Consider the following 23,138-nt stretch of genomic DNA (forward strand, 5'->3'; position numbering starts at 1 on the left):
GTAGATTCACGTCATCGATGTCGTACAAGTTGCAAAAAGTAGCCCCATCCTTAGTGTATACTGAAGTTACATTGCCTGAATTATCCCAAGTGATTCGAAACTTACCTTTGTCAGCCCCTGGTCCTGATGGAATTACCGTGCACATGATAAAAATTTTATTTGATCTATCTCCTGGAGACCTTCTAAACGTTATAAACTATTCCTTACACAAAGCCTGGATACCTAACGATTGGAAAGTAGCTAAAGTAATCCCGATACCTAAAACACAAGGACTAGGGTATAACATAGAAAACATCAGACCCATTTCTCTTACTTCTAATATGGTCAAAGTCATAGAGAGGGTATTACACTGCCGAATTACTATCTGGATGACGGATAATTTAATATTAAGTCCGAATCAAATAGGCTTTAGAGCTAATTGCTCAATATGGTGTGCCCATGCTGATTTAGAGAGCCGCATCCAACTTGCCCGGAAAAGGAGAGAATATTCTGCTTTGATGAAATTAGATATAGCTAAAGCTTATGACAGCGTCGAACATTCAATTCTACTTGATATTCTGCAGCGTCGTAATTTCCCCAATTATATAACCGCGTGGGTGGCAGAATTTTTGCGATCAAGAGAATTTTATTGCTTCAAGGACGGATGCTCTTCGTCTAAATTCAGACAAACCCGCGGAGTTCCCCAAGGATCTGTCCTATCCCCACTTTTATTTAACATATTAATGAGCTCTATCCCCACTTGTCAGGACGTGCACGTTTACGTGTATGCCGATGACATTGCATTTTTTGCTGCCGACACAGACATTAACACATTATACCAAAAATTACAAAGATACATGAGCATGCTAGAAGTATGGCTTCAGACAATTTGCATGTCATTAAACGTAAGCAAAAGCGCCATTTTAGTGTTCTCGGTCATAGATCCGGTTTCAATTTCTATAACTTATAAGCAAAAACCCATTCCACAGGTTGAGTCTCTAAAATATTTGGGAATCACATATAATGGAAAACTCAACTGGAGTCCACACATAGAGAGTGTAGCAGGTAAGGCACAACGTGCTTTAGGTATTCTGCGCAGAATGAGTAACCGGAAATATGGACTACGTAGGGATACATTGTTGATGATTTATAAGATGTATGTGCGCCCCATATTGGAATTTGGGTGTGTCTTGTTCTCAGGCGGCCCAGCTTATAAAATAAAGCCTCTGGTTCTTTTGGAGCGTGAGGCCCTACGCCTGTGTCTGGGACTGCCCAGGTTTGTGGCTATTAATGTTATCTACTAAGAAGCGCGCCTTCCAACATTGCCCTGCAGATTCCGCATCTTAACAGTTCAAGCATTCCTGAAATTTTACAGCTTGCCGCTTAGACGATCTGAATACGCATTCATTAATGACCCAAATTCCTTCTTCCTTGCTCATTGGCCTCGATTTCACACTCCACAGATCATATTTGTTCAAAAACAATTAGATAGCCTGAATGTGAACATTCGAGAGGTAATTCCGTCAACCGAATCACATCAGAATATTAAGATAGATTTTGATGACATTTTCCCCCCAAACTCTAAGTTTCAATCAGCCACTTTTTTAAATAACCTGTTGCAAGATTACCTAGCACACGTGCAAACAAATAACATAATAGCTACGGACGCTTCAGTGAACAACGAAAAGGCGGGCGTAGGCATCTTCTCGCTTCCGCTTGGCTGGTCATTCTCCCTGAGACTGCCAGACTTCACACCTGTTTTTGAAGCCGAGCTTTTAGCAATTCTATTAGCGCTTCGGAAACTACCGTCGAACTCAATAAGTGCGGTTATAATAACAGATTCCCTTTCGGTCTGTACTTCGCTTACGGCTTCACCCAATTCGCCACCAATAAAGACGTTTCTAACATTAGTTCCTCCGCAGTTGAATTCTCTAAAACTATTATGGGTACCTGGACATTGTGGCTTACATTTAAATGAAATGGCAGATGCATTAGCGCGAGCATCCCTGAGTGGACCAATAATGCAGGTTCTTCCTTTGGTGGCCCACATAACAGCAATCAGATATAGAAAATATTCAATTCATAGAGATGTCAGTGAATCAATAACAACATGGACAGAATATCAGCACCTCAAATTTCCGTGGAAAATCCAGTGGTGTCCATCAAGACAATCAGAAGTAGCGGTCACGAGATTACGCTGCCGTGTCCCTCCATTAAACCTATATTTACACAGGACTGGTCTGACGCTATCACCTCTGTGTCCATACTGTCAAGAAACAGAATCACTAGATCATTATTTTTTGGCATGTCGACGATACAAATTGTTAAGAAAAAGACATCTAGAACTTCCGTTCGCAAAATTAGGGTTAATGTTATCACCAGAAACCATACTATCTTTCGGTGCGTCAGTTATAGGGGTCAGCCACAGGGACGTATTTGATGCCGTTTGCAGTTACATAACGTCAACAAAACGAATAAATTTTTAACTTTTGTCTTGTATTTTATTGGTTTTTGTATGTTTTCTTATCTCTCTTTCGTTATATATATATTTTTTTATCATCGAATAAGTGGCACTTCAAAAAATAGGTGAACGTTTCAGCACGCAATTCTTGGCCAATCCCCCAGTGTGGGTATGAGCCATAATATGAGGCTATCATCATCATCATCGACAGGAATAAAGGAAGAAGAAAGCACAACACATGACATCGCACGCATAGTAGGAGCGTGTCAGACGAGATTCTAGTTCCGTGGCTGATGGGAATTCGGCGGAACAGCTTTCGTTAGCCTCATGTCGAGTCGGAGCACGGCCTTTCGGAAACAAAAAAAAAATCATTAAGCCTAGTTCGAGCAAAATGAATCGCAGACTGCGAACAATGCCACTACCGTAGGATATTAAAAAAAAGTAGATATTGTGAGCGATATTTAAGCAACCCTGACAAGTGTCACAAAGTGATGCCGTCACTATGCAAAATTTGAAACACTGTGCACACATTTCTTTCTTTCCCTTTTGTTCAGCACAACTTAGATATCTTGAGTTTTACGGTGATGATATGACAGAGACTGCTGGCATACAGTGTAGAAGACGAGAACGTTAAACACAGGAGGTTTGACGTAATAACTAGCGTTTCAGGCTGACATCCTAAATAGATGCAATGCATTCGTAACATGTCAGTTTGCCTAACTCATTAGAGACCGGTTTCTTTTTTTTCTTTCTATCTTGAAATAAATCTAATATATTAACTTACCTTTATAATAATAATTCACATGCAAGAAATTATTACTCTTGGCTAATTAGTTTTCGAAATATAGTCCGTGACCATATGGTCACACTGGGCCCTTACGCTACAGCAAAATACGCGAAGTTAAAAACATTTATTTCAAGCCATTAAACATCACAAAAAACATACATGGCGAATAGTCGAGCACTTATTTAGTGTGATATGGCTTGAATCATGGAATACACATGCCGACGTCATACCTTGGGCATTGTGTGTGCACCACGCTGTTGCAATTATCTCATGCACACCTTGCCATTAGGTATTGGTGCAACAAAGTGGGCCACTTGGTCGTACCGTGTACCATTCAGGACGTGACCAGTCTTTGGGATTCTGCGTTGACCAGGTCCTCTAGGTTCTTTGTCCCATGGCATCAGGTATAGCTTTGTGCAATTTGCCTGCGGAATTCCACCTGCGTGACGTTGAACCCTGTGCTCCGAATTAGAGCCCAAGCGTTGCTGATAGATACATAACAAAGTCAATTGAAAATCGGCCACAACCACTTTCTGCCACGGATTGTAATCCAATAGGCGCCTACATTTGCATCCATCTGGTCCGTACCTCCTATAAAACTTGTGCTGAGCAACAGTGTTTGGATGGGCCACCTTGATTCTCTTCTTCTCAACACGAGAGTACCTGTCTGCAGATGACATTGGCTCTACACCGTGAATGGTGCTTACGATCGGTACTACAGAACTGTCCATCCAGCGGACAACAATTATCCCATTGTCGCTCAGCATGGGATCTTCGTGCCTGCGAGGTTGGTGCTTGACGAATTCTGGTCAAGTGATAGGGCACTCTTTGGGAACACGGTTCTTCTTCACTGTGCCCGTGCCTTCATAGCCCTGTGCCTTGAGATGCCTGAGTAGCTGCATGCTTGTGAATAAATTATCAAAATAGAAAAAGAAAGGAAAGTCGTGCGTCTCTGCTGCGAGTTCTTCCACCATTTGAAGAAGTGGCGCCGCTGCTTTTCCGAAGTCCATTTCATATTTTTTCAGATGTTCCGGGATCCCCTGCTTGCCTTGATACACTTTGAAGTTTACAAGGTATCTGTTCTTGGCATATAGGCACCATACTTTATACCTGAAGCGGATAGGCTTTCCACGCATAAACTGTTTACAGCCATCACGACCATAATACTCGATCATACTTTCGTCATAGCTCAGGTGACGCACAGGTTGAAAATGCTCCAGAAACCTTGCATTCAATAGTGCCATCAATGGACGCAACTTTGCCAAGTTGTCACTAACTGCTAGGCTTGCATTTGGCACAGTGCAGGAATCGCATTCTCTGAACGAAGCGATTTCTTCTCACAGCATTGTAGGCCATCGTGTTTCGCATATCCGTGCCGCTATCCCAATAGCACTTATTCCCTGGCAAGCGGTTATAGCCGGAAAAAACGAGCACTCCAAGAAAACTTAATTCTTTTTTGGTAACCTCCGGATCGGGCATATTCAAAAATAACACATACGTTCTTGTTTGTTCGACTTGCAGCTCCACGACGGCTTTGTCAAAAAGTTCGAACAACTCAACAGGTGAAAAGTCCTTGTAAGCAGCAAAGTTTGGGTCGGGAAATATGCCAAGGCTTATCTGGAGATCACCCTTCGTCCACTTAGAAAAAGTGGATAATTTTTGCAGGAATGGCCGCATCAACTACAGAGGAAACCTCTGATGTACCGTCACCTTCCTCGCCGGGGTCATCACCGTCCGAGTCGCATCCACCACCGCGGCGTCCGTCAGAGAAAACAGTTTCAGCGCCGGCTGATAGCTCCCGCCCGATCAGATTATCAATGAGCCCGCCTGAGTCTTCATCGCTCGACTCTTCATCCGAATAGGTGCTAGCCTCTGGCGGCTCGATATAAATCACTGACACGTCGACATCTTCCTCTACGACTATCTTCGCTATTTCTTCCAACATCAATCTATTCAGACAATATAATAATAAATAACCACTGCGAGAACGCGCCAGCAGCCGTGCAAGAGATGAGAATGCAGTTTAAAAAAAAATAGAAAGTTAGGTAGCCTAAAGGCCCAGCGTGACCATATGCCAATGCGCAAGATAACACGCTCGTTCATGGATAAATCAAACATTAATCTTTCTCAAATGCTCATCGAAGGTCACATATTCAAAGAACAATACGGAGGTAAGGATATCTGACTATTGCATAAAGAAGTAGTGGAAAAAAAAAACACGTTTACCCCTTGGAGCAATGCATGGCAACGCTACTCCCAGAGTAACACTAATTCCCGCCTTTGCGAGGGGCTCCCACAAAATGTCTGACAGCTGCTGCCACTTGGTATCCATAAAGGGAACTCTAATCTGTCAAACGGCACTTCAAAGGCGATTTTGGTGCCGTTTTGTTGATCGTAATTAATTGAAACTCACTGTGCAGACTACTGTGACCATATGGTCACGCTGGTCTTTAATGGGCTAAGGAAGACGAAGTTTATCATGCCAGACCAGCGTCATTCGATCTGTAATAACTTCGTAATAAAGTGATAACTTCGTTTAGCTTTAGGTTACCTGTAAAAGAAAGTTATAAGTCGAACCCTTGCCCCGTCTGCTTCCGCATCCTTATTGAATTTATTCTCGTTCCTTTGTTTTCATCTCAATAAGGTTTTGATGATATGAAAGTTTAGATACCGTACTGAAAAATACTTACGAAACTCGTGCTCTGCCTCTATTTTACGGCCTGAACTTGGGCCTAACTGCGTTTCGGTCTTCCTGGGATCCCGGGTATTAGGTCCTCACATAATTTATGCAGCCGGCGGCTTATCTACACGCGGTCAAGCAATTAAACCAGCGCAGGCTCGCCTCTGTATATGCTTAGCTGTGGGAAAAGAACGGATGCTGATGCAGCCCGGTGTTTTCCGGAACATTTGCGCCGGAGTTTCGATTACATCGCAAGGTGCCCCAAACTTGGGGGCGTAAGAGCGGTCACCGAATCTCGCAAAGAAAAAAAGTTTAAACGAGGCTTGTTTCGTACGTCTTTCTTCCTTTCTTTCTTTCTTCCTTCCTTCCTTCCTTCCTTCCTTCCTTCCTTCCTTCCTTCCTTCCTTCCTTCCTTCCTTCCTTCCTTCCTTTCTTTCTTTCTTTCTTTCTTTCTTTCTTTCTTTCTTTCTTTCTTCCTTTCTTTCTTTCTTTCTTTTTCTCTTACAAGATACTAAAGAGAAATGTAATAAGGCCGGCGTCCACGATGCCTGTTCAGCATGCATAACGCATTGAGCTGAAACTGTCCACCTGGCAAAGAAGCACACGAAAGGAGTAATCCCGAGCGTTACTGAAACGGGCTGAGCGTTGGTTTCGGTAGACCCAGAGAACTAGCGAAAAGGGATTAACTTAGGAAACTTACGAGCTAAAGTTGTCCACGTGGAGCCTTGTTGTCTTTGCTGATTAATAACTGGTCGAACATCCCTGCCTGTTATCCTCTCCCTTGAACTTCCTTTCTCTCTTCCACGTTGGACATCGCCTGTCTCTCCAAGGGTGACATAGGCAGCAGCCTCACGTATGAATTTCGCCGTATAATAGTCACACGTAGCATGCGCTTAAGTCAGAAGAGTAAATATGAAAGAAAACAAAGGTATCTTTTTTTTTCCCCCGCTCGACCGTCGTTTTTTTTTCTATCTTGTTTTTTTTTTTGAGTGCATGGAATGTTTAGCAATGGCACGTGGTAAAAAGCGCAATTATAATCCAAGAACTGCATTACTCCAAAAGGGGAACATCACTTAATATAACATCAACTAATTAACAAAATTTCGCTAATTTAGTTCGTAATTAGTTGCTTATCGCCATATAATGCAATTTACGAATTATAGCCGGTCAGTTCGCAAGGCCTGTCAACTTGGAACACATTCTTAGAGCATGCGACGAAGCGCTGCATTGGTATTCCAGCTATCCATACGCTTCAATGAATCGAACGGTGTTTTATTAAAAGGGTAAGTGGAAAAACCGTCAATTTAGAGCGCGGATTTGATGGCGCTTATCTGGAAAGCAGCGTCAGCATCATAATTCGTTACAAAGGGCTATGCCTTGAAAACCCAGCGACAACAATTCGTAAATTTCGATATGTACTATATTATATTAGTGAGAAGTTTTCTTAATCAGACTTTCTTAATTAGTCAATTCTGCGCATCGCCTTACTCTGCAAGCAACGTCCCTCTCTTTGAGCAATCAAGTTGAAAAAAAATAGAATTGTGCTATCTGCCTTAGACAAATAAAAAAAATTGTATATCCTAAAAAACACTTGGTATTATTAATGGCAGGTCATTCGACAAGTAATGTACACTTTGCTAAAAGCATATTGCACAAACTTGAAGAAGTAGGGCGAATAAATGTAGTGTGCGTTTTGAAAAGTAAACGCGTTTGAAAAGCAAACGTGTTTGAGAAGTAAACGTGTTTGAAAGGTAAACGTGTTTGAAAAGTAAACGGAACAAATGGGCCAGCGCCGATTCGCCGCTTGTCGTATACGATCTATACGCCTGCGCCTATAGCCCTCATGTGGTCCTGCATAACACACCGGGACCGTTCCACTACTGCAAGCTAGGTTGAGGCTATTCATTAAAAAGCTCAATGTAAATAAATGTGAAGGGGGGTAAGCGCAACGCGGCATTATTCGCGAGAAACAAACTCTTCTAGAACGAGTTCTCCTGTTTGTAGGACTTCATCTTTGAACGCTCTTCGCTACTACTTTCCCAACGGGACGAACTGTACTGAATGCAGGTTAAAGCACGATATTATGAGGATTTCAAATGCACTGTTTTTCCATATCGTGTTACTCTCTTGCCGAACTCGCCTAGTTCACCACGCGAGTCAGTATAGCAAGACAATCGCGTCAGCTTCGAAGCCGCGTCGTTCTGAAACCTCGCAGCTCTCCAAAGTCAAGTTTTCCAGCAGAATCAATAACAAAGAATATCTCAGGCACGCTTCAGAGAGAACTTCGAGTGAAAATGTGCTGAGTCAATTCGCGCTGATAGGTGTATGCCATCGCCGCATGTTCCTAGTAACGTGCCGAAGTGCCCGTGCAACAAAGAGAAAAACGCATTCAACTCGGCACTTTTATTTAAATGTAGCTGGTGTCGGCATCATTGTATACCAAGTTGCTTACGTTTGCAGTGCTTGTTTTCCTCTAGCGGTGGCTGATGTATGCATGCGAAGAAAACGGGCAACGCAAATGAGTTCCGCTGCGCCAGCAGCTGCTTTTCAAGAGGGAGGGATTGGACAAGTCTAACATTTTGCAACAACGAAAGAAAAAGAAAAATACATTCGGAGGGAAGCTGCAGCAATGCACAAAATAATAAACCCTGTATGACGACTCCTCCACGAAGAAAGGGGGTTAACCGAGGGGCCCGATTTTTATTAATCATATCATGAGAAGCCAACAAAGACACCAAGGAAAACATGGGGGAAATTACTTCTACTTACTAACTGAATTAAAGAAATGATGCATTAATGGCAATTAAAGTGGATGAAAAACAACTTGCCGCAGTTGGGGAACAATCCCACGTCTTCGCATTACACATGCGATGCTCTAGCTAATTGAGCTGTCGCTAGCTACCGCTACCGCTAATTGGTTAGAGCATTGCACGCGTAATGCGAAGACGTGGGATCGTTCCCCACCTGCGGCAAGTTGTTTTTCATCCTCTTTCATTGCCATTAATGTATCATTTATTTAATTCAGTTAGTAAGTAGAAATAATTTCCCCCATGTTTTCCTTAGTGTCTTTGTTCGCTTCTCATGATATTATTCCTCCTCGTGCCACATAACTTTGGTGATGCGAGCCCCATTTGTTCCTCCTGTATGCTATCGAAGCCCTCGCAGATGCCTGTTGTTTTTTGTAATGGGCCTGCAACTTATACACTGACTTTTTTGCCCCTGTAGCCCAGCATTCTTGCACCCTTATACTTCCTGCAACGTCAAACAACCCGAACGGCGATGTGAGCACTGAATAATGCGGAGTAAGAAATAGACGTATTCCCCGACAAAGATAGTCGTTTCGATTGTTTGATGCCCGCAATAGTGAAATATATGAACCCCTTTTTAAGATATGGTCGCGCGATTTTCCGCGTATGCGGGGGGAGGGGGGAGTTTGGCTTGCCTCTTAAGATGCGCTGAATTGCGTAGCCATGAGCTGGCACACCAAGCACGTGATCCCGCCCCCCCCCCCTCCCACTCGAAATTTGAGTTAGTGTGCGTCCTGCAGTGGACATACAAATATGATGATTATAATGATGACGATGATGGTGATGGTGATGCGACCTTCCGGGAACCCCCTCCCCCTATACTCACCCTGCCTGTCTCTGGTCACGTAGCTGCCCCCCCTCTACCCCCCGAAATAGATTTTCTGGATGCGCCACTGGGTGCGTCGCGACATATTCCGCGCACATTTGATTTATACGAGTATATCCACATCAATAGCTTTTCATAACTGAGAACACTGTGTCGATCGAATTGTTCGTGGCTACGAAAAATAAAAGCAGTTTACAAACAAGGTTTGCAGGTATAGCTATGTAGTGTTAACTGTTAGCCCAAATGCAGACGTTGGATGCACGATTGAGTGTTGGCGTATGCGGAGCTGTTGATGAACGATGTCAGTGGCACGAGACTGCCATGAGGGAAGACTGGGTCGGGTCAGGTGGTCAGGCGTGATCTGGGACAAAGTACCCCCCCCCCCCCCCATACAGTGTCAAATCGTGGCTCGGAACTTTTTTCATAATACCCGGGGCAAAATCGGCAATATCCGCGATGGTCTGGCGCAAACTATGCGGTGCGCGTGGGAAAGCTAACCTCTCCGGGTGTGTCTAGGTTATTCCGCAATCCTCGCGGCAGTATACCTCACGATTGCGCGTGCGTACGGCGTGCTGGCGATTCGGGCACTCGAAAAGCGCCGCATTCGTCGTTCCTCGCATTAATCATCGCTTCCTCCTCTCCGCCCCTGAGAGAAAGAGAAAGGCTCGGGGCGCCCAGGCACCAGTTCTCAAGGCCCACGCGTCAGGCATTGCGTGTCTCTAGCGCGCGACAATCGGAATGCGGGCCGCCGGACGCACGGCCGTCGTGACGCTCTGGCTTTCGGCGCAGCTGAGCTGCTCTTGTTTATCGCCGCGCGCACCTATCGGACGAACACGAGAAGAGCACGCGCCGCTGTCTCTCTGCTAACCACCGCGATGTTGCAACTGTCGTCGTGAGTTTAAATTTTCCATACCACTCCAGACAGACGTGACCCTCTTTCTCTTCTTTCTTTTTTTTTCTTTTCGTTTTCTTTCTTTTCTCTGGAACGTGCACTTGTTGGACACGCTCACGTGGATCGCCCAAAGTCAGACGCCCGCGGCGGGGCCCTCGCACTGGCGGTAGCTACGCTGTTCTGCATCTTTGAGCTAACCTGATGTCCTCCTCTTCCTCCGCCCCCTTCTCCGCCCCCACCACGCTTTCGGCTCGCACTTTCACCTTCCCGGCTCTTCTTCGTCTGGGCGGATGCGGGGGAATTTCGCCATGTCCTCCTGTCTCGCAGAAGGCCTTCGTGTTCTCTCGAGATTACGCCATGTTCTGGACTCCTCTAATTGCCGAAAGGCGAGGCGCGTCTCAGAACTTAGAATCGCTCAGAACTTAGTGCTCCTGTGGAGGGGGGAAGATTTCTTCTTTTTTCTTTCCTGCTATTAACTGTGTTAAGAAGATGGTGGTGCCTTTAGGTAGCACCAGAAACTCCTGTGCCATAACAAGTGTGCACTATAAATTGCATAAGGATAAGGGGAGAAAGGGAGAGCGCGAACTGTTCAGGCGTCTCTACTAGACGCACCTTCGAATCAATGTATGTATGTATGTATGTATGTATGTATGTATGTATGTATGTATGTATGTATGTATGTATGTATGTATGTATGTATGTATGTATGTATGTATGTATGTATGTATGTATGTATGTATGTATGTATGTATGTATGTATGTATGTATGTATGTATGTATGTATGTATGTATGTATGTATGTATGTATGTATGTATGTATGTATGTATGTATGTATGTATGTATGTATGTATGTATGTATGTATGTATGTATGTATGTATGTATGTATGTATGTATGTATGTATGTATGTATGTATGTATGTATGTATGTATGTATGTATGTATGTATGTATGTATGTATGTATGTATGTATGTATGTATGTATGTATGTATGTATGTATGTATGTATGTATGTATGTATGTATGTATGTATGTATGTATGTGTGCTTCGCGAGTCGCTAACTAAACGATGTAGTTACTGTCCGGTACTTATACGACAGTTAATTCGTGTTCACGGAAGGAATAATCGACGAAAATAAGTTTCATTTCAGAAGAGTAAATGACGGAAAGCTCGTCTGTTCATCTACATATTAAGTCGACTTTATATGGATATTAAAATGGGAGCTGATGTTTCAAGCAAGACAATATTCCTATGACAAGGTGGTGAAAATTTTATCCACGTTCTCAAAAGGTGAGTTGAACTACCTGTAGTGGTAGCTCTTCTCATCAGGAACATAGTTAAAGCAAAGGTACAGATAATAATTTTGCGGAAACGCGTGAAAATAAGCGTGTAACGAATGAAAAAACTTTCCACACAGGACTATAAAGTACATCTTGAGATAGGATGCTCAGTACTTTCTGCAATAAGTTTGCCGCTTCTATTCAGTTCATAAAGACCATCACCAGCAATTGTTTTTCTGCTTCTTCGATTGATCAATGTTATGATGAAATCTTGTGGAAACCGCCCGAATATCACACGGCGGCTCTGATTAGCATCGTGCATGTAACACAACAACCAAATATGACTGGAAAAAGCTGCGATACTTGAATAATATTTCTTAACCTAGGAGTTAGATATTGCATAACGTGATAGTTACCTGCTCGGTGAACTTCACGGTTTTGTCGTGTTTTTCACTCTCTTCTCTAGAATATGTCTTGCGGAACAATGTTCGATTGAGATAAAGAAGAGCAGAAATTTCCGTTAATTACGGACAGATCTAGATGAGCTTACAGACATAGGCCTAATCGCTTTCCTTTCTATTACGACAGTGCTTTTCTGTCTGATCATTATCAAAAAAGCACACTTAGAGGAATTAGGACGTAAACGTTCACATGTTTGCGAATGTATGCTCCGAACGAAGGCCGCGGACCACAGGGTTAGACAAGCTCATTTTTTACATCCTTGGCCCTGTCCGAGATAATAAATGCTCACCTTGTCGTTTTGGCGAATTTTTCTTCCTCTCGAGAAAACGACTCCAGAGTCGTTGGAAGTTGGACTGTTCGATGACAGCTTCATGGCTTCTCGCATCGGGACCTGCGATGATGTGGAAATTTGTGTCTGTGCTAAAGCCACTGCTTAGTCGTAGAATAATCGCATTGGTATTTAAAGAGAACATTGATATTTAAAGACAATATTTTTATTTTTGCCTTTCCATCAGTTCTGGTGGTCGGCGGTGGTCGGACTTTCACCTTCGACACGAAGGCGCCGATGCAACGGACGCGTGCTCTGGTGCAACCGATGTGCGTGTCGCATTCGCCGCCGAAAGTCAAACTCTTTGATAATAATAATAATATTTGGGGTTTTACGTGCCAAAACCACTTTCTGATTATGAGGCACGCCGTAGTGGAGGACTCCGGAAATTTTGACCACCTGGGATTCTTTAACGTGCACCTAAATCTAAGCACACGGGTGTGTTCGCATTTCGCCCCCATCGAAATGCGGCCGCCGTAGCCGAGATTCGATCCCGCTACCTCGTGCTCAGCAGCCCAACACCATAGCCACTGAGCAACCACGGCGGGTGCAAAACTCTTCGAGGCGAACGTGCTGTGGCGAGAGTTTTCGAAGATCTGAATGCTTGTATGTGCTGTGGGGGAGGCGCGTCGGCCGGGGCAGCCCCCCTCTTTTTCCGCCCCCCCCCCTCTTTCCCCGTGGCGGATGCGATAGGAGGAAGATGGGAGTCCCGTTCCACGCAGGCTCGCGCGCCGCAGGAGACAGCGCACATATTACGAATCGGCTAATATGTATAGCCGACTATACTAACGCTACAAACGTGCTGGTGTAACGGCCATTTTCCCTGCGGCATTACACAATGAAACAACGAACACTGCCTACATAGACATTCCTGCGACAGTATACGACTACAAGCGCGCCATGCCTTCAATAAAGTGAAAGCTTTCTGGAAGCGTTAGGCCTAGTTGCCTGCATTGAGAATCATCGCCGGTCGTTTCCGCACAATTTTTTTCTCTATCCGTTCTACGAAGCGAAAAAATCTGCAGCAAGCTTTAAGCAATGGGCAACAAAACAACTACTGATACCTATAACTGCTGCAGTATTTGCGGTGTACTCCTCTATAGCAAAAGGTACCGGATATGATTGTCGGCAGTGGCAGCCGAATTAGTCCAGAGGCGATATATGAAAAAAATGCCATTGGACGTACAGCGATGACCTGAGATTTGGATATTAGGGGGGATATAGAAGTATTCGTACGGTGGATCTGAAAGCCTATGTCGAGTTTTGGGGCCTTAAAGTTCACCAGGTCACTGATTAACCAGGGAGCCATCGTATTTCTTTTATATTTATTTATTTATTTATTTACTAGTTGCAGCCTCTTTACTTCACTCATGCCATGGGCCATTAACAATACGAAGATAGCAGAAAAACACGCTATCTTCATCGACAAACGAAAATACAACTGAGGCACTATAATGGACCTTTGGTCAAGTTAGTTGTTGAAATTGCTCAACGAGACATCTAGAAAAATATGAAGATGCACATGCGTATGTGTGCGCCCTATCTTTCGGTGGTGTCTCGCTGTCACAGGTATCTCTCAACGCCAAACAGAGGCAAGAATCAATTTTCATTATTAAAACATCAGTTGGGCATAAAGCAGGCAATTTACACGAAAGTTTGATATATTAAATTAAATTATGGGTTTCTGCATGCCAAAACCACAATCTGATTATGAGGCACGCCGTGTTGTGGGACTCCGGAAATTTGGACCACCTAGGGTTCTTTCATCATCATCATCATCATCATCAGCCTGGTTACGCCCACTGCAGGGCAAAGGCCTCTCCCATACTTCTCCAACAACCCCGGTCATGTACTAATTGTGGCCATGCCCTGCCTGCAAACTTCTTAATCTCATCCGCCCCCCTAACTTTCTGCCGCCCCCTGCTACGCTTCCCTTCCCTTGGGATCCAGTCCGTAACCCTTAATGACCATCGGTTATCTTCCCTCTTCATTACATGTCCTGCCCATGCCCATTTCTTTTTCTTGATTTCAACTAAGATGTCATTAACTCGCGTTTGTTCCCTCACCCAATCTGCTCTTTTCTTATCCCTTAACGTTACACCTATCATTCTTCTTTCCATAGCTCGTTGCGTCATCCTCAATTTGAGTAGAACTCTTTTCGTAAGCCTCCAGGTTTCTGCCCCGTAGGTGAGTACTGGTAAGACACAGCTATTATATACTTTTCTCTTGAGGGATAATTGCAACCTGCTGTTCATGATCTGTGAATGCCTGCCAAATGCACCCCAGCCCATTATTATTCTTCTGATTATTTCCGTCTCATGATCCGGATCCGCCGTCACTACCTGCCCTAAGTAGATGTATTCCCCTACGACTTCCAGTGCCTCGCTGCCTATTGTAAATTCCTGTTCTCTTCCGAGACTATTAAGCATTACTTTAGTTTTCTGCAGATTAATTTTTAGACCCACTCTTCTGCTTTGCCTCTCCAGGTCAGTGAGCATGCATTGCAATTGGTCCCCTGAGTTACTAAGCAAGGCAATATCATCAGCGAATCGCAAGTTACTAAGGTATTCTCCATTAACTTTTATCCCCAATTCTTCCCAATCCAGGTCTCTGAATACCTCCTGTAAACACGCTGTGAATAGCATTGGAGATATCGTATCTCCCTGCCTGACGCCTTTCTTTATAGGGATTTTGTTGCTTGCTTTATGGAGGACTACGGTGGCTGTGAAGCCGCTATAGTTATCTTTCAGTATTTTTACATAGGGCTCGTCTACACCCTGATTCCGTAATGCCTCCATGACTTCTGAGGTTTCGACAGAATGAAACGCTTTCTCGTAATCAATGAAAGCTATATATAAGGGTTGGTTATATTCCGCACATTTCTCTATCACCTGATTGATAGTGTGAATATGATCTATTGTTGAGTAGCCTTTACGGAATCCTGCCTGGTCTTTTGCTTGACAGAAGTCTAAGGTGCTCCTGATTCTATTTGCGATTACCTTAGTAAATAGTTTGTACGCAACGGACAGTAAGCTGATCGGTCTATAATCTTTCAAGTCTTTGGCATCCCCTTTCTTATGGATTAGGATTATGTTAGCATTCTTCCAAGATTCCGGTACGCTCGAAGTCATGAGGCATTGCGTATATAGAGTGGCTGGTTTCTCTAGAACAATCTGTCCACCATCCTTCAACAAATCTGCTGTTACCTGATCCTCCCCAGCTGCCTTCCCCCTTTGCATATCTCCCAAGGCTTTCTTTACTTCTTCCGGCGTTACCTTTGGGATTTCGAATTCGTCTAGACTATTTTCTCTTCCATTATCCTCGTGGGTGCCACTGGTACTGTATAAATCTCTATAGAACTCCTCAGCCACTTGAACTATCTCATCCATATTAGTAATGATATTGCCGGCTTTGCCTCTTAACGCATACATCTAATTCTTGCCAATTCCTATTTTCTTCTTCACTGTTTTTAGGCTTCCTCCGTTCCTGAGAGCATGTTCAATTCTATCCATATTATACTTCCTTATGTGAGCTGTCTTACGCTTGTTGATTAACTTCGAAAGTTCTGCCAGTTCTATTCTAGCTGTAGGGTTAGATGCTTTCAAACATTGGCGTTTCTTGATCAGATCTTTCGTCTCCTGCGATAGTTTGCTGGTATCCTGCCTAACGGAGTTACCACCGACTTCCATTGCACACTCCTTAATGATGCCCACAAGATTGTCGTTCATTGCTTCAATACTAAGGTCCTCTTCCTGAGTTAAAGCCGAATACCTGTTCTGTAGCTTGATCTGGAATTCCTCTATTTTCCCTCGTACCGCTAACTCATTAATCGGCTTCTTATGTACCAGTTTCTTCCGTTCCCTCCTCAGGTCTAGGCTAATTCGAGTTCTTACCATCCTGTGGTCACTGCAGCGCACCTTGCCGAGCACGTCCACATCTTGTATGATGTGGGGTTCTTTAACGTGCACCTAAATCTGAGTACACGGGTGTTTTCGCATTTCGCCCCATCGAAATGCGGCCGCCGTGGCCGGGAGTTTGAGATATCGGCTTCAGCAGGTGGCCCTCCAGCCTGCTGCCCTGGCATGCACTGCCCCCCCCCCCCATCAGCTATTTCGCTTCTCGCCTATCGAACAAGAAATGAAAGCGAGAGAACAGATGAATAAAAGTGATTAGGAGTGAACATATTAGGGCATACAGATGCATTAATGAATCATCCAATCTCATTCCGTGCGAAAATTCTAACATGGCTGATTCGATGGCTGGAAGTTGGAAAGGTCAGCCCATGGACACATAGCAAGTCACTATATAGTATCTCAAGTCAACTGACTTCTTCGACAGTTTATATAGAATGGGTGCACACCTTCACGTGCTCGTTTAACTATTGCTTTTTTCTCTTCCCTTATTCCTCCTCTATTTGTCCTTGTACCCCCTTACCCCACTACAGGATAGCAAACAGAATCTGCTCCTGGTTAACCTTCCTGTCTTTCATTTATTTTTTTCTCTAGTTCGCCGAAGATGTGATGATGTAATGAGCAAACACGCCTTTTTTTTTTTTGAAGTTTCACCAGACCTACTCGGTGAGCGTAGTTCTGAGAGAGAGGGACGCCCAGGCGAATCCCGTTAAAGAAGCGCGCACAACTCACTTCCCGTGTCCTCCGAAGGTTCAACATAAACAGCGTTGCCCGAAGTTTAGAGCATGATAGTTGCACAAGGTAGGCAATAGCAAGGGGCCGAGAAGGACGCGTAAGGCGTTTGACGCACACCAGTAGCGGTGGCTACATTGTTCGTCTGAGAATACATTTACTTTCTCTTTGTTCCTCAGCACCTGGTATCGCCCTGTCACGCGAGCTCTTCATGTGTTGGTGACCCTGAATTTGAACGAGGAGGAGATGTTAATTACGCTCCCCTCTCAGTGCGAGTCGATTAAAATACCACGGTAGTTCAAATCACTAAGCATAACTTCAGCGCGAAGTATCCGCTTGGCAAAAGAAAAGGCCCGTCGATCTTTTTACTCCGGCTGGCATGGAGTATATTCTAATGCGTTTCACAACGACCTCCGCCAGCCTCACGGCGCATTTATTTGCCTTAAACGTGGCGCGCGTATCCACTATGCTAAGAACTTCTGCCGCATACGTGCAACACTCTCGACAACGTTTGGAACTCAAATTTGCATGATAGCTTCGCGCAAAACACCTACTCGCACGTTTTGCGAATGACCCCGTACTAGGTACGTTCCTTTTTATCCCATTTTTCTTTCTTTATATCAGTTATTAAGGCTTTCGGTTCTTGACATGTCTGCCATTAGCCACCCGCATTAGCTAGCCATAGGTTATCATGATGCGCAAGTGCTTCTTCTCACGAACCGCTCAGTATTAAATGAACTCATTTGTGAATTACGTGACTCAGGACCGAATTTAGATAAACTTTCGTTCTCAAGAAGCGTATGTCAGTGGCCATTTTATGCTCGTAGTGAAAGCTTTCGAAAGTTTATGCTTAAACTCTAAGGGAAGTTGATGACGTCAACGCACATATAAGTAAACCAAAGTGCCCTAAGCATATTCAAAGAGCCAATCACCGCGAGGCAGGAACATTTGAAACGCTGCTTGTCGAGCGTTTATACACAATGTGCTGAGGGACTAAGCAACACCCAGGACTTCCCAAAAGAAAGCAGCTATGAAGTCGTCGGGAGCCATTTCTGGACACAAAAATATGTAAACAGAGCAAACGCAGTTGCTCGTCCGCTATGGCCACGCCACCACAGAAGTAAATAAACGCGGAACCGTAAGCAGGGCTGAAGTGTTCGCGAACGGTGCCTATCCTGCTCCGAGAAACATTTTATTTAATGAACGGGATACTTGTTGTGTAGTGTTCTCTTTATGAAAGCAGTCAGCCCTGTGTCTATGTGCCTATACTGTTCCTGTTTGTGCAGCCCACGTATGGCTCTGCAGCATCCTCTGCTTCTATTTTGTTTGACTTCTCTCAAACTTACCTGTTCATAGCACATGTCCTCCCTCGCCACACCCTCCTCCCTTCCCGCCACGCACTCGCGGTGCCGCTACACGTGATTGATGTTATTGGAGATGAGGAAACTTCTAACAAGCATCTTTACATTCACGTAAATGCTCTGCGCGGTTGTACGCAGCGTACATATAGCACATAACTTCAGGAGAAAGGCGCCCAGAATGGTGAATTAGAAGTTACAGTTTAGTTACGTTCGCAGTTGACTTTTGCTGCAGTTAACTGTGCTATACGAAGTATCAACGCGAAAGCTCCGGGAAAATATTGCGACATAATTCGTCTGCTTTGAAGCCTGTGAAGCCAGCCACTACGCATGTTCTCTCGACAGTTACTGAGCGCGTTTCTCACTATAAGGTTTCCCAGTACCTGCCTGTGGAAGACATGGTTTTCATGATTGAGAAGGAAATAATCTCGCGTTCATGGCGTTGTATACATGAGCCGAATATCCTCAAGATAAATTGTACCTAGCGTTCTTCTTTAAGTGTTAAGGACGATATGATTTGCTAAAGAAATACTACATAGAGTCAGATAACTTTTGTTGAGACATCCATTTTAAAAAAATGCCACCGATCCACTCCCGTGAAGGTGGTTGGTCAGTGAAACTGCAGATATGTTGCGCCTAATGTCGGGCAACTTCTCCAACATCGATCCCATCATCTGCTCCCATTACGCACATTGCTCTTCAAAGTGGTATATGACACGAACACACATTTCAATGCAGTTTACAAGCCCTTTATTTTAATTATTACGTTGAAATGGCTGTTACAACTGATTTGTGGTTGCTATGATACAGCATGATGTTTTCCGTTCTTATTTGAGAAATGTGTTTGGCTAAAGTTAAATCGACGGATGACCCGTGTACGGTAGCGAAGGATCGGCGGCAACGTACGCTGATCGTCGGGGAAGTGCGCGCGCCTCGTCATCAATCGTGTGGTTTGGCGACTTTCTTTATTTGTGCGTTTCGTGTTGAAACGAAAGCTGGGCTGTATGTTCGCTTCACGCCTCCGCCTTACTGAGTACGAGTCATTGCTCCTGGCCCTGCACTGCCACCGGGATAGGCCCACGTGAGTTTTCTGTCGATGTGACGGATGCAGAAGAAAATCCCGGGATCCTAGTCACAGACAGCTTTCTCTGTAAAAACAAGCAGCTTCGAGCACATTTTGATACCGTTTGATACTAGCGCATACCTTTCGTACTTCGCACACGGGAGGATGACACCACAAATTTAAAATCTCGGTTTCCACGCCCGCCTAATTACCACGCATCTTGTGTAACTACAATCAACAAGGACGCCCTTCCATTGCGCCATGCATTCGGCTCGACGAAGCGGCACGACAGGGCGATAAAAAGCTCACGCGTCATACATGTGTTCCAAACTATTCGGGCCATATCGATATGCACGTATTAACACAACACAAAAAGAGTTATGATACTCGTTTAGTGATGCAAACTATTATGCACCCCCAGCGCTATCCTCCACGGCCCAACTGAAACATACATGAGGTGGACTGTGCGTGACGGAAGCGAAATGCGCATGCATGTGGCAGACTAAGTATAAAAACTTCTTCACATCTCCACCGCAATTAGCGATAGTCACTGCAATGGAACCAACCAAATTAACTAGTACAAGGTTTTGACCTCAGCGTACGTTGTCGCGATTTTTCAAACTTTCACGCATTTGTTGGGTTCATGCATGCGCATATATATATGCGCCGCGTTATGCGGTTGTGCATGAGCTCCACCGCTGCGCTATTGTCGCTCGCCAATGTACTGGGGTCACAAAGCCGCGTCCTGTTTAGCTTCTCGTGCGCTTAGTCTAGAAACGCAGTCGCCTCTGACTGTGAACAAAATGTACCTCATGAAGAGTTAGTGAGTTCGCTTGATACTGCAACTGAGGAGTGTGTAGGGCGTATACCTTTCTGACTCGTTATTTTTAAGAGCAGTGCTAACGCTTCAATGAATGCTTACATTACCTTGTGATTCTTGCTTTCGTGACACTAGGGCCACTGTTTGTGTCAGAACTGCTCAGTCAAAACCACTGCCATTCTGATAAGCCGGCCTGAGCGCGCTTTGTAGCTGGTCAGTACTATCCCTGTACCTATAAGTATGTTAAAATTTGGTGAAACCAGGCGAAGAAGCCGCTGGGTTAACAATGTCAGAGATTATAACAAAGTAAACTGTAATAGTAGGGTAGCTTATGTCTGTGAAGAATCAAAATGAAATTAAGAGGCTCTTACTCATTCATGAGAGCCATACTAATGATTGCTCTCACAGCTTGATAGGGTAAAAAAGACATTGATTTATTGTCATATCTTATTGTTCTTAATGCCTAATAAATTTTCAAAATTGTTACAGCTTTTTTTTTTTGCTCTTTCATTTATAGCTAAAGGAAAATGGCATCAGCCGGTGCCCGGCGCCATCTGTTGCAAGAATTTAGCACTTCTGAAAATGGGCATTCGCTTGCTGTAAAATGCTTTGAAAGTGTGCATTTTTTTTGCGACCAGTAGCTGTAATCTGCTTCCTTAGCTTTCTTTTTTTCTTGCTGCTGCCACGGGTCGGTTTCATCAGAATTCATCCGAGAAATAATACTTCCTTTAGAAACCGGCTTTCAGTGATACCCACATTATCCAAGAATTTTTGCAAAGCCCACCAATAAGAGAGCCTCATCATATGATGCCGCTCTCTTATTGCGAATTACCACGCATCTTGACGGATGCACGTCTGTTTACACGTCTGATCACGTCGCCGCGTTCGTGTTTTTAAGTAGAGTTACCTGCCCCGGATAGGCCCATTGCATCATGCTCATTGCTTCTAATCACCGCCCGCAAGTTGAGTGGCTACATGCGAAAGACTCTAACAAACTACGCGTTATTTAAGATGCCGAATAAGGTTGTGAGAGTTCTTCAAGAAAATAATTTCAAGAAGAACACCTCTGGGTGGGCCGTTCATTGGTTGGAAACCCAAACGTTTGCTTCTTTTTCGTAGATTCATAATGCTGGACAAAGTCGCACGACTACCCGGTTCAAATCGCTGAAGTTTATGCTATCACTCACATAACGCTTCTATTTATTTATTTATTTATTTATTTATTTATTTTGTTAAATGACCCAAAGGAAAGCACGGGCCACTAAAGACGCCGTAGAGGGGCGGTCCTGATTATTTCGATCGCTTGGGACTCTTTAACGTGCACATAAATCTAAGCACAATGAGCGTTCTCACATTTAACCTCCATCGGAATGTGACCGCCCCTGCCGGGAGTCGATCCCGCGACTTCGTGCTCTGCTGCAGAATCTAGTATACCCACTGAGTCGCCGCGATGGGGAAAGCGAATCTTTCCAAGCGGCCATTTATACAGCGTATGTTTACGTCACGCGGTGCAGCTTTCGTTAATGGAGAAGCCTGCTTCTCTTTCATATACCTCATATAGTCGTGTACCTCAAGAGTGCCAGATCTACAAATCACACTCTTGTTATTTAGAAGGAACAAAAAATATTTTTGTCTTCCAGCTTCGTTCGTGCAAGATATACTTGTTACTTGTTTAGAGTAGTGTATTGACTTTGTCACTTGTTAACTTTACCTGCTCAGTTCTGATTGATTTCCCTTCTTTTCTTTAATTTTTTTTCTTCTTTTTCTGTACGACCCGGGCGCTCAGTGTAGAAGAGACAAGCAGTCAGGACAGCGTTGAGCTTGTTTGCGTGCCCGTGGCACTATACTAAATTACTTTTTTTCTTAATTAACCTGACGTTATTCAAGGGGCAACCGTGTGTAACTGGATCGCGGGGCTCTTGGGAAATTGTCTGTGTTGTTAACAACGTTAAAGGTGCTACAGCGAGCCGCCGATGTCAGATAATCGCCCGTCTTGATGTCGCAAATTCAGTTATGCGTCGTGCCATTCTTCTCCGTGCCCACGAGCTAGGTTTTCTTGTGTTCAAGCGTTTCTTTCTTTCCCCTGAAGGTAATTGGCATTTGCACCGACATCAGAAAAAGTTATGTCAGACGCCACTGCATGTTCTTATCGTAAACAGCTTGCGACTACATTCAAGCACAGGTAGTAGAAAACTAAAACAAACGTATAGACGCATGACTTTGTTTTCTTTCTTTCGGAAAACGAGTAAGGAAGTTTTTCTGGCATCCAAGCTGTAGCGAAAGATTCAAGCTTGAAAGAGTAACGCACGAGGTTTGATGTACGGTAACGAGCACGTAATGATTGCAGCCCTGCTAAGAATTGGCGGCCGTCTCTGACAAGCAGTGTCTGCTTAGATTAACCTAACGTTTTACCTTTGTTGTTCTTTGTCGCAAGTAGGCTCCCAGGAGTCGCACCCATATTTACTGCTGTCGGAGCCACACGTCCTTGTTTTTCAATTCATAGCAATATCTTTACTTTACTAGGGACACTTCGCGATTTGCAGGGATCTGAGATTGACCAGACATAACGCAGGTCATCACGTGACCTACCTTAAATACAAGAAAACAAGAGGGAGAATAAGACAGAGATAGCGAGGCTTGGCTGATCGATCCCAAAGGGGCTACGTGTAAACTGTCATGGCGACCCATGATCGCCTAGGCAACAGCTATGCGTGTCGGAACGACTTGTTACCATTTGACCAAAGTGACTCCC

General features: G+C 44.2%; 2 protein-coding genes across 2 annotated transcripts in view; one reads left to right on the forward strand and one right to left on the reverse strand.

The window, feature by feature from the left end:
* LOC135914678 (serine/arginine repetitive matrix protein 1-like) overlaps positions 1-23,138 on the reverse strand; it is an 85,009-nt gene that overhangs the window by 59,248 nt on the left and 2,623 nt on the right. The window contains exon 2 of the mRNA XM_065447621.1: positions 12,464-12,565. Coding sequence (XP_065303693.1) covers positions 12,464-12,565 — 102 coding nt within the window. The remainder of the gene's footprint in view (positions 1-12,463; positions 12,566-23,138) is intronic.
* LOC135914650 (histone deacetylase complex subunit SAP130-like) overlaps positions 1-23,138 on the forward strand; it is a 612,247-nt gene that overhangs the window by 24,916 nt on the left and 564,193 nt on the right. The gene's annotated exons all lie outside the window — the stretch shown is intronic.

The sequence above is a fragment of the Dermacentor albipictus genome, chromosome 1 (genome assembly GCF_038994185.2).
Source record: "Dermacentor albipictus isolate Rhodes 1998 colony chromosome 1, USDA_Dalb.pri_finalv2, whole genome shotgun sequence".
NCBI classification, from domain to species: Eukaryota; Metazoa; Arthropoda; class Arachnida; order Ixodida; family Ixodidae; genus Dermacentor; species Dermacentor albipictus.